At 39.9% G+C, this 20,854-nt stretch overlaps 1 protein-coding gene across 4 annotated transcripts in view; it reads right to left on the bottom strand.

Moving 5' to 3' along the window:
- The window catches only part of LOC127651195 (intersectin-1-like), a 78,342-nt gene that overhangs the window by 23,032 nt on the left and 34,456 nt on the right, over window positions 1-20,854 (bottom strand). Inside the window, exons 14-28 of one of the 4 annotated variants that reach the window (XM_052136909.1) lie at window positions 20,623-20,763; window positions 20,100-20,187; window positions 18,458-18,597; window positions 16,554-16,640; window positions 15,843-15,926; window positions 13,675-13,784; window positions 13,360-13,565; window positions 9,040-9,161; window positions 4,856-5,166; window positions 4,511-4,691; window positions 3,061-3,266; window positions 2,647-2,729; window positions 2,341-2,507; window positions 394-439; window positions 28-149 (exon numbers count right to left, since the gene is read on the bottom strand). In XM_052136909.1, coding sequence (XP_051992869.1) covers window positions 28-149; window positions 394-439; window positions 2,341-2,507; window positions 2,647-2,729; window positions 3,061-3,266; window positions 4,511-4,691; window positions 4,856-5,166; window positions 9,040-9,161; window positions 13,360-13,565; window positions 13,675-13,784; window positions 15,843-15,926; window positions 16,554-16,640; window positions 18,458-18,597; window positions 20,100-20,187; window positions 20,623-20,763 — 2,094 coding nt within the window. The remainder of the gene's footprint in view (window positions 1-27; window positions 150-393; window positions 440-2,340; window positions 2,508-2,646; window positions 2,730-3,060; window positions 3,267-4,510; window positions 4,692-4,855; window positions 5,167-9,039; window positions 9,162-13,359; window positions 13,566-13,674; window positions 13,785-15,842; window positions 15,927-16,553; window positions 16,641-18,457; window positions 18,598-20,099; window positions 20,188-20,622; window positions 20,764-20,854) is intronic. The other 3 variants (XM_052136910.1, XM_052136911.1, XM_052136912.1) reach the window with 3 other exon arrangements.

The following is a 20,854-nucleotide window of genomic DNA, read 5'->3' as shown; positions in this document are numbered from 1 at the left end:
GCATATCTGTTTGTGTGTTTTTCAAACCTGAAGTTCTCCTTCCCACCAGCCTCCAGGGTTTTTCTTGCGAATGAGAATGAGCTGGCCAGGTGCCAAGGTGAGCTGCTCGGCCCCAGTGGCTGTGTAAGGGGCAATCACCTGGGCAATTTCTGAACACCGAGGAGAAACAAAAGGTAAGAGGAGAAAAGATTAGGACTGGACTATTGGATCAAACTCTCATACAATTATTTCATGCCATTTTATTCCAAGATTTCAGGTTTGATGTCCAGTAAATAGCTTTAAAGAAAAGATAATATTCTGAAATGTAAATGATTTGACCATTTACAGACATGAAATCCTTTCCAGGTTTTACAGTAGGGGCACATTACAACATATGGGCACATTACAACCCACCTGGTTTCTTCCCTAAACTTCCCGTTTTCCCAGCAGATCCCAAACCCTAGGCAGAGAGACAGAACAAAGACTTATGATTATACTGATATTACAGCTTTAAAAATGTCCATCCATTGCTTGACTACAATACAAATGCTTAAACACAGGCTGTGCATCAGGTATAAATGAACTTTCAAAATGTACAAAAAGTATCTGACTAAATGGTTACTTCCGTATGCACGGCAGGTCTGATTTTAATAATTTTCTATTTGTATTATTTCTCTTTTCCAGGGTTTCCTAAATGGGGGTTTGTGAGAGAGTGAAGAGGTTCCCTAATATACAAAATTTTAGAAACATTGAAGGATAATTAAAATGTATGTCAATTGACAAATAAAAAAAACAAACAAGAAAGAACAATTTAAACCTACTCGCCATGTATGCGTGTATGAGAGAAAGCGAAAGAGCGAGTGCTCTCAACTGGCAGTAAGAAAACGTCACTTTTTAATGCAAAAGAAAATTACGCACTACACTCCATACAATGTAATAACGTAACATATTAACTTCCATTATCAGAAATGCAATATGTTTTCAAAGTAATCTTAGAGTCATTAACCTGACATTGTTTGCCCTGTAGTCCTGAAAGCAATAGGCGATGGCTGTAACTGTACCACTTGAGCGTTGGTTCGGTTCACAGCAGAGCCGACCGGTTGACGGAGGCTTCTGCTGGGTCTTAAAGGTATCGTTTAAGCGGCTGGCAACTATTTCCTTGCATGACTACCAAAACGTTTAAAATATAATGTATAAATCCTAAAAATATAAACACAATGTTTCATTTCCTAAACATATTTCTAGAAGGGGGATATGTCCCCAACACCCCAGGTTATAATGGTTGCTACAGACCTGGCTTTGCTACATTTATGAAAAGTAATTTTTCAATTATTGAAAATGTAAATGTAATCATACCAAGACATCAAATGTACATAGAAAAATGGAATGACATACATTTATAAAAGAACTAGGGAAATGAAAACAGAAATGACAGATCAAAATAGACCATTTAACAAGCTTTTTTTGTTGTAAATTTTACTACTGTGATGGATAATATTTATATGTTAAGCAGTCTCTGACTGGGATAGAAATGCCAATGGAGAATTATATTAAATATAATGTATTAATATTATTTTTAAGAACAATAGATGTTTGAAAGGACCATTAAAATATAACAATAAGAACAACGAAGTGAAAAAATGTAAAATTAAAGGAATAGTTCACGTAAAAATGTAAATTCTCTCATCATATTCTCACCCTCATGCCATTCCAGATCTGTGACTTACTTTCTTCTGCAGAACACAAAGGAAGATTTTTAGAAGAATATCTCTGCTCTGTAGGTCCTGGCCAGAACTTTGAAGCACATAAAGGCAGCATAAAAGTAATCCAAATGACTCCAGTGGTTTAATCCATGTCTTCAGTAGAGATATAAGTGTGAATGTGAAACAGAACAATATTTAAGTCTTTTGAATAATGTTCATTTGCACCAGCCCTCCTCTTCTATCCTAAGAGTTCTTCTTTTGTTTTTGGTAATTCGAGGGAGGTAGGGTAGGGAGGATCATTTAACGTAAAAAGGACTAAAATATTGATCTCCTTCTCACCCACACCTATCATATCGTGTCTGAAGACATTGGTTAAACCACTGGAGTCTTATTGATTACTTGTATGCTGCCAAAGTTCTGGTCACCATTCACTTGCATTGTATGGACCTACAGAGCTGCGATATTATTGTAAAAATCTTAATTTGTGTTCTGTAGAAAAAAGAAAGTTATACACATCTGGGATGGCATTAGGGGGGAGTAAATGATGAGAATATTTTGAAAGCTTAACATTCCTTAAAATACAAGGGGGTTCTCTGACAAAAGAGTCTTCCACTGATGAGGTTAATTATGTTTTTAGAGACAGATTTCAAGTCACTACCTCAGATTCCTTAGGTTTGACATAATTGGAGGGGAAGACTCCAGTCTTCCCACTCACTGTGCCGGTCCACCAATCTCCTTCTTTTTTTGTGACTGTGATGACATCCCCCTGCTGGAAGATCAGGTCACCCTGCTCACTGCTTTCATATGTATACATGGCCATATACTCTGTAATGCCATGCAAAAAAAACATATTCCCAACAATTAAAAGAGGTAAAAAAAGAGAAGAAGTGATACAACTCATTGAGCATATACAGTATATACACGTGTTCAGATGTTGTGTTTTTGTATGAGACTGTTTTCTCACCTTCTCCGAGATCCGTGGGTTTGATCGGAGAGGGAATGGGTCTCTTAACACTGGGAGGGCTGTCTGAGGACCCAGACTCAATACTGAAACGAAACAGCATTCACATGTTCAACATCAGAATCCCAGCTAAATATCAAACTATACAATCATCATACTTTAAGCTAATAGGGCTTTAACGATCTTATGATTCAATTCACAATACTGAACTCACGGTTGGTTCACAATTCTTTAAACTAAGCCTGAATCAAGAAAATTATAATTGAAAGTTGTTGTTTTTTTCAATTTGAAGACGTATGCAAAACTGTTCAGAACTGTTCCTTTCCTTTAAAATTAAGCTAAAAGTGCAAAATGATCCATTAGAGATGTACTAAGACTAAAAATCAGCCCATCTCAGTTCCACCCTCTAAAACACACCTCAAAGATTTCCGGACGGGCCCAGAGATGAGTTTGACGTACGATTTGGGGAACCATCCTCTCTGTCCCTGCACCTCCCCGAACCACCACATATCCTGCTGCTCCAGTACGGTGATCACATCACTCTTGTTGAAGTTCAAGTGATTGTCTTTCTTTGCCCGCCATGGGTACAAAGCCTGCGCCTGCAGACCCTCCACCTTCTCGCCCTGAAAAAGAGATGGAGATTTTGGGACACAGTACCAAATTCGAAAATACAGAAAATCAAATTATGATTCATTCTTCATTTGATCTTGATTTTTTTCCTCGCTGCCCTTTTCTCCTACAGGCCTAACAATATGTGGGTGTGTGTGTACTGTCTTCCAAAATGACCAAAGTGATGAAAAAATAAGACAAAACTTGTCAAATTGATATTTTACATTGTACAAAATTAGAAGATCCGTATCATTACCAGCATTAGTCAGTTCTATTTGTGCATTTCACAGCTCATTTAGCCCGGTTTTATTTTTACTGATGAATAAACATCATAACTTCATCTTTTCATTTGGAACATCAGGGATATTTCAATATTAATCATAATGCTAAATAATATTTAGCCTTTGGTAGACATCTTTGGTTTTGTGAAGATGAAGAGGGACTACCTTTTCTTGTATATATATATAAAAAATAAAATAAAAAACTACACTTCGTAGAACATATTTCCGAATTAAGGGTAGATGATGTGTAGATGATGTTTTGTGATGATGTTTTTTTTATAAAAATTAAATTGGTTTAAATTTATATGAACACATAAAAAGTGCATATTTTAGGTGCTTTCTGTTGTCACCATTCCTGGTTCACCATTTTTATTCCCCTTTTTGCCTTCACTAGTTAAAGGGTCATAAAACAAAGCAAATATTTTGAGATGTTAACAGATATGGACATGCTTCACACAGGGCTGTGGACAGTTCTTCCATCATTACTCATGAGAAAGAATGCCTCAATCCAATCACAGCGCTGCTTCGTGCATGAGCTGGCATTACAACCACAGCGGAGAATTGAAACTCATGGATTTAACAGCTCTTCTGGGCAGTTGCGAGACTTTAACAGCACTCAGGGAATGGACTTTTACACTTAACACTATGATTAGATCAAAAACCCTACACAAAATTGACCACAGTCCATAACCGGAGCAGTGCAAGCATTTCTTGGCTGTCTGAAGTACAAATTAAAAATTCTGTCTGTGGTAATCAAACAGCATGCCACAAGCGCGCACACACACACACACACACACACACACACACACACACACACACACACACACATAAGGTTAAAAATAACCAAGAATAATCCTTTAATCATCTTTAGAACTTATCACCCTAAATCTTATGAAACGTTTAAAAACTACAAGTTTAAAAATTGTTTAAAAGTGCATTTGGGGACAGAGAATGTAATTGAGAGAAAAATTACTTACCTGTCCGAGTACAGGTGAGGGTGAGGAGCCAGAGAGTGCAGCAGGGGTGAATGCAGAGCGCTGTCTCATCTGTCCTCCACTGGGCACGGACAGGGACGGCTGTGAGGGTTGAGTGGGCTGAGTCGGCCACATGTCCCAGCCGTCGCTATCCTGCTTCTCCACAGCAGAGTTAGACGGCCATCTGAATAATATAAATAATCAATTTGATCTATGAAAGTCTTTGCAAGTGCAAACATGTTTCACAAATGACTGGTGCTCAAGTTTTATTTATAATGTACCACTGAAAAACAAGAAATAACCAGTTAAAGAAACAAACAAATATTTGCACAATTTCAGTAAACTTACGTGGTGTTGAAATCTGCCCAGTTACTGGACGTTGAGGACGAGGCAGCGGGGCCTGGAGGGGCTGTGGCTGAAGAGGTCGGGGCTATTGATGCAGGGTCTGGGGAAATCGGCTGAATGGGTGCAGCTGTAGTTGAAGAGGACGTCAAACGAGAGACTAATTTAGGAGCGGAGCAAGACGCAGCGCTGGCCCTCAGACTAAGAGGAACTTCCGTTTCTGGGATCTTCTCTGCATAATTGGCAGGGAACCAGCCAGTCTTCCCTTTAATCTCTCCTCCTAACCATCCAGGTTCACCTGTCTGAGACTCATCCACCTGAATAGAAAAACACAGAAAGACAATGTAAATCATAAACATAGAATGTGAAAGCACACAAAACAAAGATTTCTGAATGATGCAGGATTATGAAATCACAAACAACCACAACAGCTTCACTGTGAGTTCGAACAGCAGAAAACACTCCTTGATACACAATGGACGAAAGCATACAGTACAAACACGTGAATCACAATACACAGTGCACAATCACTATGTATGATATCAACATGATGGACTCAATAAGTTGCTTTGATTTAGATCATTTCAAGAGGGTTTCAGGAAGTGACGTCTTTTTGTTCCTTGAACATTTCCTGATAGTTGTGCATTCCAAATGGGATAAATCACCCTCTGAAGGACACTTTGAAGGGAGAACAATCATGATATTTATGCTGTAAGATCGGCCTTATTTTTGAGCCTCCTCATGGTGGCGTGGTTACTCACCTCAATCTGTGTGGCAGAGGACAAGTCTCAGGCTACTCTCTGCGATCCACGCACAATTTACTACATGCCACATTGAAAGCGAGAACCCCTAATCGCAACCACGAGGAGGTTACCCCATGTGACTCTACCCTCCCTAGCAACCGGGCCAATTTGGTTGCTTTGGAGTCACTCAGCACACCCTGGATTAGAACTCATAACTCCAGGGGTGGTAGTGAGCATCAATACTCTCTGAGCTACCCAGGCCCCAGGAAAATTGTTTTTTTAGTGTAATCTGAGGATAAGCAGCACAAATTTTTTTTCTCCCAATTTGGAATGTCCAATTCCCAATTTGCTTCAAGTCCTCGTAGTGGCATAGTGACTCGCCTCAATCCGGGTGGTGGAGGACAAATCTCAGCTGCCTCCGCATCTGAGACTCTCAACCCGTGCATCTTAAAGAGCAACATGCAGGTTGAATTTATAACTGAATTAATACTTTATATTGTCTGCAGAGGTCTTTTAAAATCACACATGTAGAAATTACTAATGAAATCTCATTTGATGTAGAGATTTTGATGAAAATGTGCTAGGCTCTGGAATACGCCTTTCCCGCTATAGCAACGCGTCATATGACGTAGGGCGAGGCAAATAAAAGAGCTTGAGGTCAGCTCTCTCATTGTTGGGTGTTGATGTAGTTAGAGCAGTAGTGAGAGACAGAAAGTTTTAGATCGAGTTTTAGAGAAGCCATAATGGTAAATTATTGTGTTTGTGCTGGTTGCACGAATTCCAGCCTGTCAGGACATCGTGTAAATCATTTTCCTTCTAGGAAAAACAAGGCTTTTCGGTCTTGGGTGAGTTTTGTGCAGGTGAAGAGAGCAGACTTCACTGCCGCGTCTGTTACCACACACTCGGTCGTTTGTGGCGCACATTTCACTCCGGAGAATTATCGACCTGGAGATTTGTTGGAGTCTCGGATGGGATTTCGGAGTAAGGATCACGTGAGGCTGATTACTGATGCTGTTCCCTCGGTGTACTCGATGGAATCAAGTCCACCGTCAAAGTTTACACCGGATTTTGGCGCGGGCGGGACTGGAGGACCAAGTGCTAACGTTAGCAGACATTCTGTGCAACTAAACGAGCACTTAGCAGAGTAAGTCTTACTTTTAATTATTTTAACTCTTAATTTGTGTAATTTCGTCATAATAATAGTATAATATTTTTATATAATATATTTTTTATAATATTAAATATTTAATATTTATTTAGTATAATAATACAGAGAGAGGGAGAGAGACTGAGCTTTAGGACAGGTTGTCGTAACGTAATTGTCTGCCTTCTGAAATGAATTTAGTAGTTTGCTCAATGCTATAGCTATTTGTTGTTATGGCATGGTCATTAGTCAACGTAGCTAACATTAGGTCAATGTGTAGATAGTGCTAACCAGCTTGGATGGACTGCATAATCACTGTCAGCATAGAATATGAGAAGACAAAACGTTGCTGGCTTAAATTAAGACAATCTAAATGGATGTTTAATCAAGAACAAGGTCGAACGTATGTTTGCTAAAGCAGATTTATTGCATAACACCAAGGTACTAGCCCTACAGTAGATGAACCAGCGTTAGCCACGGTGCTAACTTACATTAACTCACCAAGTCACTTGCCCTATTCGGCACTGGTTTTCTTGACACCACAACTCTACTTCTCTCCTCTGCCCATTGTTCCTCCCCCTGGCTTCTATCTAGCCTAGGAGGCTCATAATTATAGGCCTGTGGGCCATCATAGGCATGTTCGTCCACACCGGAGAACTCGGTTTCTTCATTCGCATCCATTGTAACCTGAGCTTGAGCTTGACCAGACTCCCTCGGCCATCTTCACTTCCGGTTAGTGCTTCATAGACGCGGAAGTTATTTTATCACAATTTATCTCAAAATATTGTTAATGGCTAAATATATATTACTCCAGTTCAGAAAATCTAGTTGTTTTATCATCAACATACACTATGCTATATAGGGGTGTCCAACCTGCATGTTGCTCTTTAACACGTGGCTCGTTGAGTGCGTTACCACGGAGACATAGCACAAGTGGAGGCCCATGCCATCCAACACAGCATCTACGTGCAACTCACCAAGCACCCCACTGAGAACGAACCATATTATAGCGATCACGATGAGGCTACCCCATGTGACTCTACCCTCCCTAGCAAAGAGGCCAATTTGGTTGCTTAGGAGACCCGGCTGGAGACACTCAGCAAGCTCTAGGATTCGAACTTGCGAACTCCAGGGGTGGTAGCCAGCGTCTTTACCACTGAGCTACCCAGTGGTCTTGACCAACCATTTTGGGGATTTTGGTCTTTTCCCAGTAGATAGGCGCTGCACTTGTATGCTGCTTGTTTACATAGAAAATATCTGCTGAGAGCAATCCAAAGATGGCTGCCGAGTAACCAGACTTGCCTAAAAAGACTTTGGAAATGTACATACTGTAGCTGAATTCGATTGTCATTGTCAGTTGACCGTTTAGTACAGTTTGATAAATATGGTAGTGACAACCATATTCTACAACAATTCTGTCGACGGCAGCAAACAAACATTGTCGGATGATAATATATCTGCAGTGGATAAAATCTTTGCTCAAAAACAGCAAACAAAAACAGGTTAAACTGGTGGCACCCATGTTTCACAGGCGTGAGATGCTGCAGCGTTGCTTTGGCTACTCTTGTCAATCATCGCAATTGTTGCGGGAGTCAATCCTGTATTCCGTACACATATGGAACGATGATTTAGAGGATTCACTCCTGCATTTAAATGCAGTTGCCACTCCCAAAACATTGTAGTGTGTACATGGCCTTTGTTATAACAGGAGCGATCATTCATGAGGAAATAATTGTGAGCATCTGAATGATAAATTTTCATCGCCTCTCTCTTGTAGACTCCCAGAATCAACAACACGTCTGGATAAGTCAATTCAGGTAAACGTTTGACGTTATTTGAGGTAAATATGTTAACTCGGAGCCCTATTTAAAGGATCCGTTAATGATGCCGGAAGTGCTGCCAAAAAACTTGCTTACATGCTTAAAATGGTCTATAGGAAATTGGCTAAATGGTCATGGGTTCCTAGAAAAGCCCAGAGACTCTGAAAACGCCTCTGAAATCCCTGCAAAAGACTCACAACAACGAACATGTAGCCATATATCATGATCTCTGTACAGGGTCAGTCCTAGGCCAACGACGAAGAACAAGGAACAAGTCAAACAAGAAACAAAGGTGGATGAGGGGCAGAAAACCTAGACTTACCCACTCTCCTTTCACCTTCAGCCAGAGTGAGCACAGAAAGGACAAAGGCAGGGTCAAAGTCAGTAACTGTGTGCTCAGGTGCACACACACACGCGCGCACACACACACAAACAAACATACATACATACATACATACATACATCAACAGACAGTTGTTTTACCATCACTATGTCTCCAGGAAGGATGGTGATCTCATCATGACTGCGGGCCTCGAAGGGGTACAGTGCTCTGTAGTAGACCACCTTTACATTCTCCTGGTTAAAACCAGACACCGGGAGCTTGTCTACAACACACAGACACAAATAAATAAACTTAGTGGATGAGAAAATCTGGAAAGCACGCTGCTGGTCTGTGCATGACAAAATTTGCGATCAGCAACGAGGACAGCCGAAGTATACTTTGGTCTTAAGGCCCTGATCTACTGAGGTCCCAGATAACAGGTACAAATTTGCTTGTGCAATTTATGCAATTGGTGTGCATGTTGTGGCCGTATTGCAGGTGACTTTCTAAAGCCAGCGCAGGATTCCAACTATCATCAAGGCACAATTTTCCAGGACATTTTATGTACCAAAAAAGTTACATATTTATGCAAAAATACAATGATAATATATATATAATGAGGTATAGGCTGATTGTGTCACTGAATTATTGAAAATTAATTCACATAATGAGGTGTGAAGGCCGAATCACCAAGCAACCAAATAAGTGTGTGAATCAGTGGTCCAACTGTAATCGCTGTCTAAAGTTTCTAACCCTTAACTCACTTACTGTATAATGTTTTTTTGGTCAAAACAACAGCAATGTTGGAATGAAAGAAATCATATTTTGTACTATATCAATACTTACTGGTAAACTATTTCATCAGAGCAAAGCAGAGATGACAGCAGATGAGAAAGTATGTGACAGGGATTCGTTCATGACAGTTAAAGGTTGATATTGTTTCACAATGTGCAGCTGCCGGCAGGGTCAACACGATACGAATTTGTGTATTTTACAATTCAGAGTCCCGATAGTTACCATGTTTTTGTACGCAGTAACAAAAATCGTAATTTCCCATGACTTTTCCATGACTGGAAAATTGCATTGCAAAATTCCAAGTTTTCCAGGACGTGTGGGAACTCGCAGCGTCACACAAGCAAACTCCAAACAACTCTATTTTGGCAAAGGGTGTCACACTTGAAAACTGTTTTGCTGATATCTCGCCTTCTTCAGTGGGAGGAGTCCATAATCCCAGTCACGTGGAGCTTGCCGAAGTAACCCGTTTACCTCGTAAGCATAAACAATAATGATGTAAGAGTGATTTAGGGCCTACCTGTAGCTTGCTTAATTTCTTATGAAAAAGGGGCAGAAAAAGTAATCATTTTGCATTTTCTTCATGGTTCGGTTAACTTTCACAAGTTTATATTTTAAAACAGACCTAAAAAAATTGTTTTATCCATCATTAATTGCTTTTACGTTTTGCACACAAACACTCGCACAGAAAGAGCCACGTTTCCACCCGTGTCTGTTCTGTCACTATCCAAAAGAGAGTAGCGATTATGAAGCTCGACCTATACAATATAGCCACTAAAAGGCAGTATCCACGTTTTGATGCCGAATTACAGTGACGAGCTGACCTACATATTTCTTTTCCATCCAAGTGGTCTCGGCCCGAATTGTCTTGGTGCAGAGCCAAGTGTGATTACAGTGTACATAAAGGCCTAAACGACGCAAACCAAAGGAAAATATGCCCAAGGTTCAGAGACAAATGCTGAAAACGATCCAGGTGTACAATTCATGGAGTAATATACCTTGTGAAAGTGTGTAATTGCGTATTTATCCCCACGAGGCTTGCCATAGAACACGTTTGTCGATATGCAGTTTTCAGAGAAAATGTTCAACAAAAACAGACTCCGCTTTCTAATGTCATTTTAGTGTAGGACAAAAAGGCAGTGAAAACGCTTGGTGAATCACTATGGATTACTTTTCCTTTGAGGGAACCATTAACTCAGCAGGGAGTCCTGATGGTCAAGTGATCAACACTTCTTGCTGAGAGATGCTAATGCGTGCTTTGTCTACCTCCGCCTGGCCGGTGATTGAAGCTCACACCTGAAAATCACTGGAAAAAACTGGCTAGTGGAGTGCCGGCTTTTCTTAGGAATCAATACTGATGGCATTAGGGTAACGCACATACAGGTGAAACTCGAAAAATTAGAATATCGTGCAAAAGTTCATTAATTTCAGTAATTCAACTTAAAAGGTGAAACTAATATATTATATAGACTCATTACAAGCAAAGTAAGATATTTCAAGCCTTTATTTGATATAATTTTGATGATTATGGCTTACAGCTTATGAAAACCCCAAATTCAGAATCTCAGAAAATTAGAATATTGTGAAAAGGTTCAGTATTGTAGGATCAAAGTGTCACACTCTAATCAGCTAAACACCTACAAAGGGTTCCTGAGCCTTTAAATGGTCTCTCAGTCTGGTTCAGTTGAATTCACAATCATGGGGAAGACTGCTGACCTGACAGTTGTGCAGAAAACCATCATTGACACCCTCCACAAGGAGGGAAAGCCTCAAAAGGTAATTGCAAAAGAAGTTGGATGTTCTCAAAGTGCTGTATCAAAGCACATTAATAGAAAGTTAAGTGGAAGGGAAAAGTGTGGAAGAAAAAGATGCACAAGTAGCAGGGATGACCGTAGCCTGGAGAGGATTGTCAGGAAAAGGCCATTCAAATGTGTGGGGGAGCTCAACAAGGAGTGGACTGAGGCTGGAGTTACTGCATCAAGAGCCACCACACACAGACGGGTCCTGGACATGGGCTTCAAATGTCAAACGTCTTACCTGGGCTAAAGAAAAAAAAGAACTGGTCTGTTGCTCAGTGGTCCAAAGTCCTCTTTTCTGATGAGAGCAAATTTTGCATCTCATTTGGAAACCAAGGTCCCAGAGTCTGGAGGAAGAATGGAGAGGCACACAATCCAAGATGCTTGAAGTCCAGTGTGAAGTTTCCACAGTCTGTGTTGGTTTGGGGAGCCATGTCATTGGCTGGTGTTGGTCCACTGTGCTTTATTAAGTCCAGAGTCAACGCAGCCGTCTACTGGGACATTTTAGAGCACTTCATGCTTCCTTCAGCAGACAAGCTTTATGGAGATGCTGACTTCATTTTCCAGCAGGACTTGGCACCTGCCCACACTGCCAAAAGTACCAAAACCTGGTTCAATGACCATGGTATTACTGTGCTTGATTGGCCAGCAAACTCGCCTGACCTGAACCCCATAGAGAATCTATGGGGCATTGCCAAGAGAAAGATGAGAGACATGAGATCAAACAATGCAGAAGAGCTGAAGGCCGCTATTGAAGCATCTTGGTCTTCCATAACACCTCAGCAGTGCTACAGGCTGATAGCATCCATGCCACGCCGCATTGAGGCAGTAATTAATGCAAAAGGGTTAGGGTTAGAAACCAAGTACTGAGTACATATGCATGATTATACTTTTCAGAGGGCCGACATTTCTGTATTTAAAGTCCTTTTTTTTTATTGATTTCATGTAATATTCTAATTTTCTGAGATTCTGAATTTGGGGTTTTCATAAGCCATAATCATCAAAATTATAACAAATAAAGGCTTGAAATATCTTACTTTGCTTGTAATGAGTCTATATAATATATTAGTTTCACCTTTTAAGTTGAATTACTGAAATTAATGAACTTTTGCACGATATTCTAATTTTTCGTGTTTCACCTGTACATAAACTTTGAGTCTACTCACTGGAATCATTGGAAAAACTGGCTAGTGGAGTGCTGGCTTTTCTTTGAAATCAATTCTGATGGCATTAGGGTTCCTCCTACTGCTTCGCATTTTCATTCCACCAGAAAAGCAGTTCACCGTGTATTGTTTTGCATGACTCCAACATGAACCGAATGCCAATATAGTGTAACTCTATAAGAATCAAAATATTACAAATATTTCTACACTTGGCTTTGCTCTCAAAAGCCCATCATGTCATCATCTCTCATCCAACACCTCGATGACACGCATCCACAGCGCTCACTAGTGGACTCAATTGTAACGGCGAGATGTGGTAGATGATTCAGAAGGACAGTGTAATTCAGCGTTGCTCAAGGCGTTTTCGTTGAAAGCGAAAATAAATGTGATATTCAAGTAGTGTTTTTAACATTCAAGTAGCAGGGGCAGAACGAGTACTCAATTAGTCAATTGCACATCTCTAGGGGTAACACACAACAATTCCCAAAACATTCCATTTGTGCATCTGATAGACGCAATCCTCAGAAGACTACGTTAGTAGATCAGTCGGGACCTATTTTTGCATGCGCCATCAAGTTTGTACACACAAACCTTTAATAAATCAGGGCCCAAGGGTAACCATAACACATTCCAATATGGAATCAGCCGCAAGTAACATCCAATTCAACTCTCACTGAATCAACAAAATAAAAATAAACGTATCAATTTTAAAAATGTATTTTCCTCTCACCTGCCATAGACCAAGGGGACTGGCCCAGTAGTTTGCCCGGATGCTGTATGAAGAGTTTAGAGAGATTATCCTGTATGTCAGATCTGCTGTGGTTCTCTTCTTCACTCACTCGGCTCATCCAGGCCTTAGACACGGGAGGAGTGGGAACTTTACGCACACCATCATCTTTCCAAGCCGGAGACACACCCTCATCTGTTCCAGACAACCTGGAGGAAAGAAAGAGAGAACCTGAAGTTTAGATTTTTGACTGCCACATAGTAATTCTACAATCCACTGGCATTATCAAATCATAATGTCACACAAATACAAACACACCTGGACTCTTGTAGCTCTGTGTACTTCCTGTCAAGTGATGGCTGGGTGATGTCAGCCTCCAGTTCCTTTTGTTTCTGCCTCTGTTGTTTATTGTGGATTTCTCTCAGCTCCTGTAAAGCACGATAGGATATTGGAGGATAGGTAAAGGGAAGTATAGGGGGTAATGTGGATCTTTCGGTTTGCACACTCACTCTCTCACACACACACACACACACATTAAATATGTTCGCAGCTGTGCCCTACACGTGCTGTCGGGACAATATGTTTAAGGTCTCAGTCGCTTAGTCTCCATTTCTCCAGATAATAATGGAAACCGGGTCCAGAATTAACACTCGTTAAGTGACAAATGTGAGTAACATATTGACCTGCTACACGATCTACTGGCCGGTTACTCTTTAGAAGTCATTTTAAATAGTGACAATAATGTTTTAATGAAATGCTGCAAAACACAGTTTCATGGTCTCGACTCACCAGGCATTGGCAGGTGTGGCAAAATGTTAATTTTGAACCCTGATTTGAACTCTGTTCAACTATGCAGGTCATGCAGACAATAGGTTATAAGTAACAATTTTACAAAGCTATTTGAAATTTCAGAGGTTTCTACTGTTTATTTAAATGTAATAATCTGTGCTATCTGTAGACTTTAAAGATACTGTTATTAGAACTCGTAGGATTATAGCACCACTACTTTATAATAAAATTTAATAAATACAGTCGAGCACATAAAGTATAAATGGTGTAAAAATCTTAAATATCTTGTTTTTCGTACACTTGCATACAGTAGTACATCACATACATGAAGGCAGGCTGCAATGCCTGCATGGGATGAATCACTAAAGTTTGAGTTGCAACACAGGAAATCTAAAAAAAAAAGTGGACCGTGTTTAAGCAGACCAATGGAAACACTGCTGCTTATATGATGTCATACCATTTCCAGCAATAAGTATTGGTCAGATGTGCACATCTATTAAATAAAAGTATTATATTGAATGTCACACAAGCGTAATTTGCATTTAAACATTCATAAAATCAGAGCAAACAATTTGGTAACAGATAAAGGCTCCAGAAGGATATAGAGTTAGCCATTTGAGTGTAAAACACACACATACATGCACACACACCGAGGCTGTGTCAGTTGCAGAGAGTGTTAAGATTTCATGAACCAGACATGCAATTTCGAAAGTGTTTGAGAATTCACTCTCTATAAATGTGAGGCCTGCTTATTCGAAAACATTTTACTGATACAGTTAATGTCTCTAGTAAATGCCACCTAAACCTGTTTATCCATTTAATACAATGTTCATGTAATTTTTGCTGGGCATGTTTCGACAGGATGTTCTTAATTATGCAAAGGCAAACATCCCGAAAACAGGGTGATGGCCTGATCATACCAAGACCGACGTGAATGGAATGATATGTAACTAAAATACCAATTAAGCTGAATTTTTATCATTGTTCCAATATAAACTTTGCATACGAAAATTAATTGTTCAACTTTCAACAATACAACATAATATCAATACATCAACCCAACCAGCGAATAAAAAAAAAAAAAAAGAGAAATCAGTGCAGTACAATATATACAATTTTGCATTTTCTTCATACCAAAAATGTGGACTTGGTTTAAACAGGCCTAATGTCAAGCTATTCAAGCTCTAACTAACTAGGTGACTAGAATGTAAATATAAAAAGCAAAGCCCTTGAAACAATAGAGGATGCAAAAAAAGCTAAGATTTCCAATAATAATTTAAAATGATGCATCTAAATAAATAATAACATAAATAAATAAGAATATAAAACAAAAAAAATTATGTCCGGGTTCATGGATAAGGTAGTTAGCTCAATTGGCTTGCCTTGGTTTGCTTTCGGACTCAATTGACAAAGTAGCACAAGGCTTGGAAGGAAAGCAGCACGATCAACCTTATGCATTAATTACGCTGATCTAAGACCAGCGTTCCACTCTCAGAAGTTAAACCTGTCCATTAGAGAAAGAGCAAAAATAGTCTCAGATCAGTGCAAAAACAAGGTCTAGCCTTCTATTGACACGTGAAGGTTTAAAACAGGTGCAGTGCAGCCTTTGATAGCCTTCTCAAAGGGAGCTGGAGGAGGTGCGGTGAAGCGTAATTTAGGGTGAGGTCAAAGGTCGGGGGGGGAGAGGGAAGGATGACCTGGAAATAGAGGTGTATGTGCTTCAAACAGGCCAGCAGTGCTGCGAGACAGTCCAACAGCACCTCGTCCACAGAGCTCCCTGACTGCAAGAGACAAAGAGCCACCTAAATGGTGAGGGGTCAAAAGTCACACTACCACCCTCATCATTTTTATCATTGTTTGAACTCTGCCCTGATGCTCACAGTACTGTAAGTTATTAAAAATAACCTTAAATGGTAGTTCACCCAAAAATGAACATTCAGTCATCATTTATTTACTCTCGTTTTGTACCAAACCAATATGACTTGCTTTCTTTCATAAATCACAGAAGATTCTGCCAAACATCATCTTTTGTGTTCATGTAAGAAAGTCATAAGGGTTTGGTAAGAGTAAATGAAAACAGACTTTTCATTTTGGGTGAACTAACCCTTTAAACTTGGAGCAAGAAACAAACAGACCAGACACAACATTTGAACCCAAGCGGAACCCAAGTAAAGCCAGTTCCTTGCTGTTAATTTAGTGTGAGCAACAGCCTTGCGCTATAATCCTCCATAAGTATGAACATTTTTCAATGCTTATTAAAGGGAAGTAGTCAAGACAAGACATTACTGGAAGTGTGCTACTCTACCTCCCCTCGTAAAGGGCAGCAGAGAGCACAGTGCTGTGAGTAGGGGTAAGAGTTTGTTGATGGTAGTTTTCTGGAGAGGGTAACAGCATTTCCGGTTGTCTACCTGTCGCCCCATCTGGTCTTCAAATAGTAGCTCCGACTGTAGGTTCTCCATTCTGGTAGCATGGGTCTGATAGAATAGCCCCAAGGACTGTACCACCAGGATGGGTGAAGCAGGGAAGGCACGGACAAGCCAGAACAAGGACGACAAGCCAAGCCGTATAAACGTGGAAGAGGGAGAGTTGAGAGGGACTCGGCCCGGAGTATAAGCATGAGGGTGAGGAAGATGAGGGGTGGGATGAGCAACAGGCAGATACAGTGATAAGAACAACTGATTGTTTCACGCTCTCAAAATGGTTTTACTTGTCGTTCACTCTCATTCTCTCTCTCAAAACCAGATTGAATGCACAAAGAAGAAATCAAGAATGGTCTACTGTATCCAATGTGTGCATGCAGGGTCCAAAATCAACATTTTCCCATTCCTGCCATTGGGGAGTAAGTTGAGAAAATTTACATTTACATTTATGCATTTGGCAGACGCTTTTATCCAAAGCGACTTACAGTGCACTTATTACAGGGACAATCCCCCCTGGAGCAACATGGAGTTAAGTGCCTTGCTCAAGGGACCAACAGTGGCATCTTGGTGGTGCTGGGGCTTGAACCCCCAACATTCTGGTCAGTAACCCTGAGCCTTAACCACTGAGCCACCACTGCCCCCACAAATGTACCGTCCAGGAAACTGTATACTGCAAAAGATGCAGATTGGAATATAGTTCTTTGAGTACATTGACTATGTTCACACCGTAGCTGAAAGTGGCCCATATCTAATTATTTCACTAACATGTGGCACATATCTGTTAATTGGAGGACCATGTGAGCAGCCAAAAGTGCTTTGATTCTGAAATTTTCAAATCCAATCTGGGACACTTTAATATGTGTATATGCATCTGATTTCTTCCAATGTGCCTTCAGTGTTCACAGCCAGGTTAGATTTAATGTGATTTTTACATCAATCTAACTCAACATTCATCATTTGTATACTTGATTTCCATCAAATTTAGACATGTTATGGTTTCAACTTTTTGGGTTCAGTGATTTGTTTGGACTAAACTAGTAAAATAGGCAGATGAAAAAAATGCAGAGATAGATTTATGCAAATGCTCTACACATGTCACTCGTGCAGAAAACAGTTTCTATCTTTCTCCATTGGCATCAAAACGTGAATGCAAGCAAGTCAATGGAAATATGAAATAATTATAGACAACTCTTCTTACCCTACATTTATGTTATGGTGTTTTTCCTACTGTCCTTTGATTGTATGGTGTGTATTGCTTTTTAAGTAAAATTCAATTCTGATAATTAAACTGCACCATAAGAAAGCAAATTACTTCATTTAAAAATACTTTATCCATCAAGATGGTCTTTTGCCATCACTTGCTGACATATTATTAGCATTAAGTGTCCAATTCACTTAAAAAACCCAGGCTAATTACGTTTTTAAATGCAATTTATGCGATTATTCCAATATTTAACATGCCAGCGTTTGATAGGCATGTGGGTCAGTTAACGGGCGTCGGCAGTTCAGACCAGTGATATGACCTACATTAGTTGTCATGTGAACAACCTTCCCAAAAAATGTATTTAAGCAGAAAAATCACATTTAGGTCACATTCAGGTGCGGTGTGAGCATAGCCATTGTGATTTCAATAATGCATTATTCTGCCAGCTAACGTCTTATCAGAGCCCATTTTTACTCATGTTTGTTGTTTTGCAACTTAATTTTGGACCCTGTGCATATATTTGTGTGGAAGGCCAATGATGTCTCACAATGCATTCTCTCTCTTTCTTCCTCTTCCATACACACAATGAAATGCAAAACGTAAAAGTAATAATTCAATAAGTAACCAACGTAATAAAAATTCAGAAGGCGAATGTGTTGTGCTTGTGTTTAGAAATTTCAAATGATACCTTCAACTGTGTGTTGAAGGCGTCTATCTCAAGCAGTTTGGACCGTGTCTCCTTCTCCACAGCATCCAGCTGTTCTCGCAACTGTTGTTTGGTTGATTCCTTCATATCTATGGCTCTCTGAAGATTAGACAAGGTGTCTCCTAAAAAATGAGACAATCAGATAAGCATTAAAGATCAATCCTGAGAGCATGATATCCTAAACTGTTCGACAAACAAAGAGCTTCACTCTTCACTCATTTACACAAAAAACAATGAAAAATAGTTTGTGATTGGAGGAGCTGTGATATTAATCAGCCCAAACAGTATTTGGACAATAATTATTTCTTTAGGCTCTATATTAGATAATACAGTTCAAAATCAAGACAAAAATATTTGGACACTTGCCTGTTGTCAAACATGTCTTTAGTAAATGTGATGAACACAGTGGTTACTCTGCAAGGACACCTGTGTGAACTTGAGGGCACAGTAGTTTTCAAGCAAAAACTAGATGCTTTCAATTGCAGATTACAGTGACAGTTTGTGGTTTTTATTGTTACAAATGATTTATGTGGGTGTGTTATGTACTTTGAATACACCTTTAATTTTGTCTTGAATTTCAAGCTGTTTGCATAAGGCATGTTGGGACGATCCTCATCCTTAATCAGAGGCGATAACTGGCAGAACGTAGAACACATCTCAGATTCAACTAACTTGGTGAACACCGACAATGCAGAGATTAGAATTTGATACAAAATAGGGTCCAAAATGACATGGTCAGATGTGAATGATGCGTGTCCAGCTCTGGACTTGATTCTGTACAGTATATACCATTTCACATAGTATTCATTTGTTTTTGTTTTATTTTCTCCCCTTTTCACCCCAATTAGAAATGCCCAATACCCAATGCGCTCTAAATCCTGTGGTGGCGTAGTAACTCGCTTCAATCCGGGTGGTGGAGGACGAATCTCAACTGCCTTCACGTCTGTGACGTCAATCCAAACATCTTATCACGTGGCTTGTTGAGCACGTGATCGCGGAGATGTAGCGCATGCGGAGGCCCACACTATTCTCCACGGCATCCACGCACATCTCACCACGCGCACCACCGAGAGTGAGAACCACACATTATAGCAATCACAAGGAGGTTACCCCATGTTACTCTACCCTCCCTAGCAACCGGGCCAATTTGGTTGCTTAGGAGACCTGGCTGGAGTCACTCATTTGGGGTTTTTAATTGCATATGAAGCATCTGACAATAATTCTTTGGCAGATTTAATAAATATACTCAAAGAATACAGTAGTTTTATGGTTACACCAAATGGGCCAATTTTTCAGATTCAGAATTTTGCACAAAAGTAGGAATTGTCTTTCACAGAAATTTCCTGTTAATAGGTTGTTCATCCACTTGGATATAAAGGAATATTCTGGGTTTGACACAAGTATGCAACAAATGCGGTCGATTGAGCTTAACTTGTATTGAACCCAGAATATTCCTTTAACAGGCCACCAGCACCACAAATATGGAAGCATAGTCTTTCAGCGACTGCTTAAATATTATTTATCCTGGAAGAGGTATCTAACCCTGATCTTCTGTTAATATTTGACCGGGACACTGGCCAAGAGTGCTGGATCTTTAAAGCAATGTGGAGGAATGTATTCTTACTGTGCAGACTATTCTGCTGAACCTGCTTCAGCTCGTCATTCAGACATTGTTTATCAGGAATCAACCTGCTCAACCACTGCTGAGACTCCTGAGAGAGAGAAAAAATACAATGATTGCTTTATAACAATCATGTTTTTATCAAATAGCACAATGGTGACATATTATTGGCCTTATTTTCTGTTTTAGCATAATTTTCCATACAGCTGCTTTGAAATGACGTGTTGTGAAAAGCGCTGTACAAGTAAATATGTCTTGCTTTATATTAATCAAAACATTGCTATCTTTAATGTGTGTATATGTGTTTGTAAATATGTATATAATATGATGGACTGAAGGAAACAAGCGTTTCCTGCACTGCATGCAACATGCAATAACGTCCCCAAAACTGTTGCTTACATAACGCAACACCACTAATTTAAATGGTGTGAATACTGAAAGGAAGCAGAGACTTGTGATGATGCTTCTGTATGAGGTGAGAGTATGGAAGAAGAGGGAAGTAATGGATGAACAGACAAAAACAAACCTGCAGCTGCTGTTGCAGGCAGGTGATTTCAGCAATGCGGAGCTCTCGAGTCTTATTGGTGCTCTCGATCTCTTGTCTTTGGGCCGAAAGTCGGAAACTAACGTCCTGGAGTTTACCATCCAATTGAGACTTCTTATCATTCTGTGGAAAACAAATTAGAAGTACAATAGAAGAATGAGGTAAACTATCCAATTCATGAGCATCAGAATTGGTGACATTTAACAGAACAAAT

This window comes from Xyrauchen texanus, chromosome 11 (genome assembly GCF_025860055.1).
Source record: "Xyrauchen texanus isolate HMW12.3.18 chromosome 11, RBS_HiC_50CHRs, whole genome shotgun sequence".
NCBI classification, from domain to species: domain Eukaryota; kingdom Metazoa; phylum Chordata; class Actinopteri; order Cypriniformes; family Catostomidae; genus Xyrauchen; species Xyrauchen texanus.
This window is presented reverse-complemented; position numbering and strand designations above follow the sequence as displayed.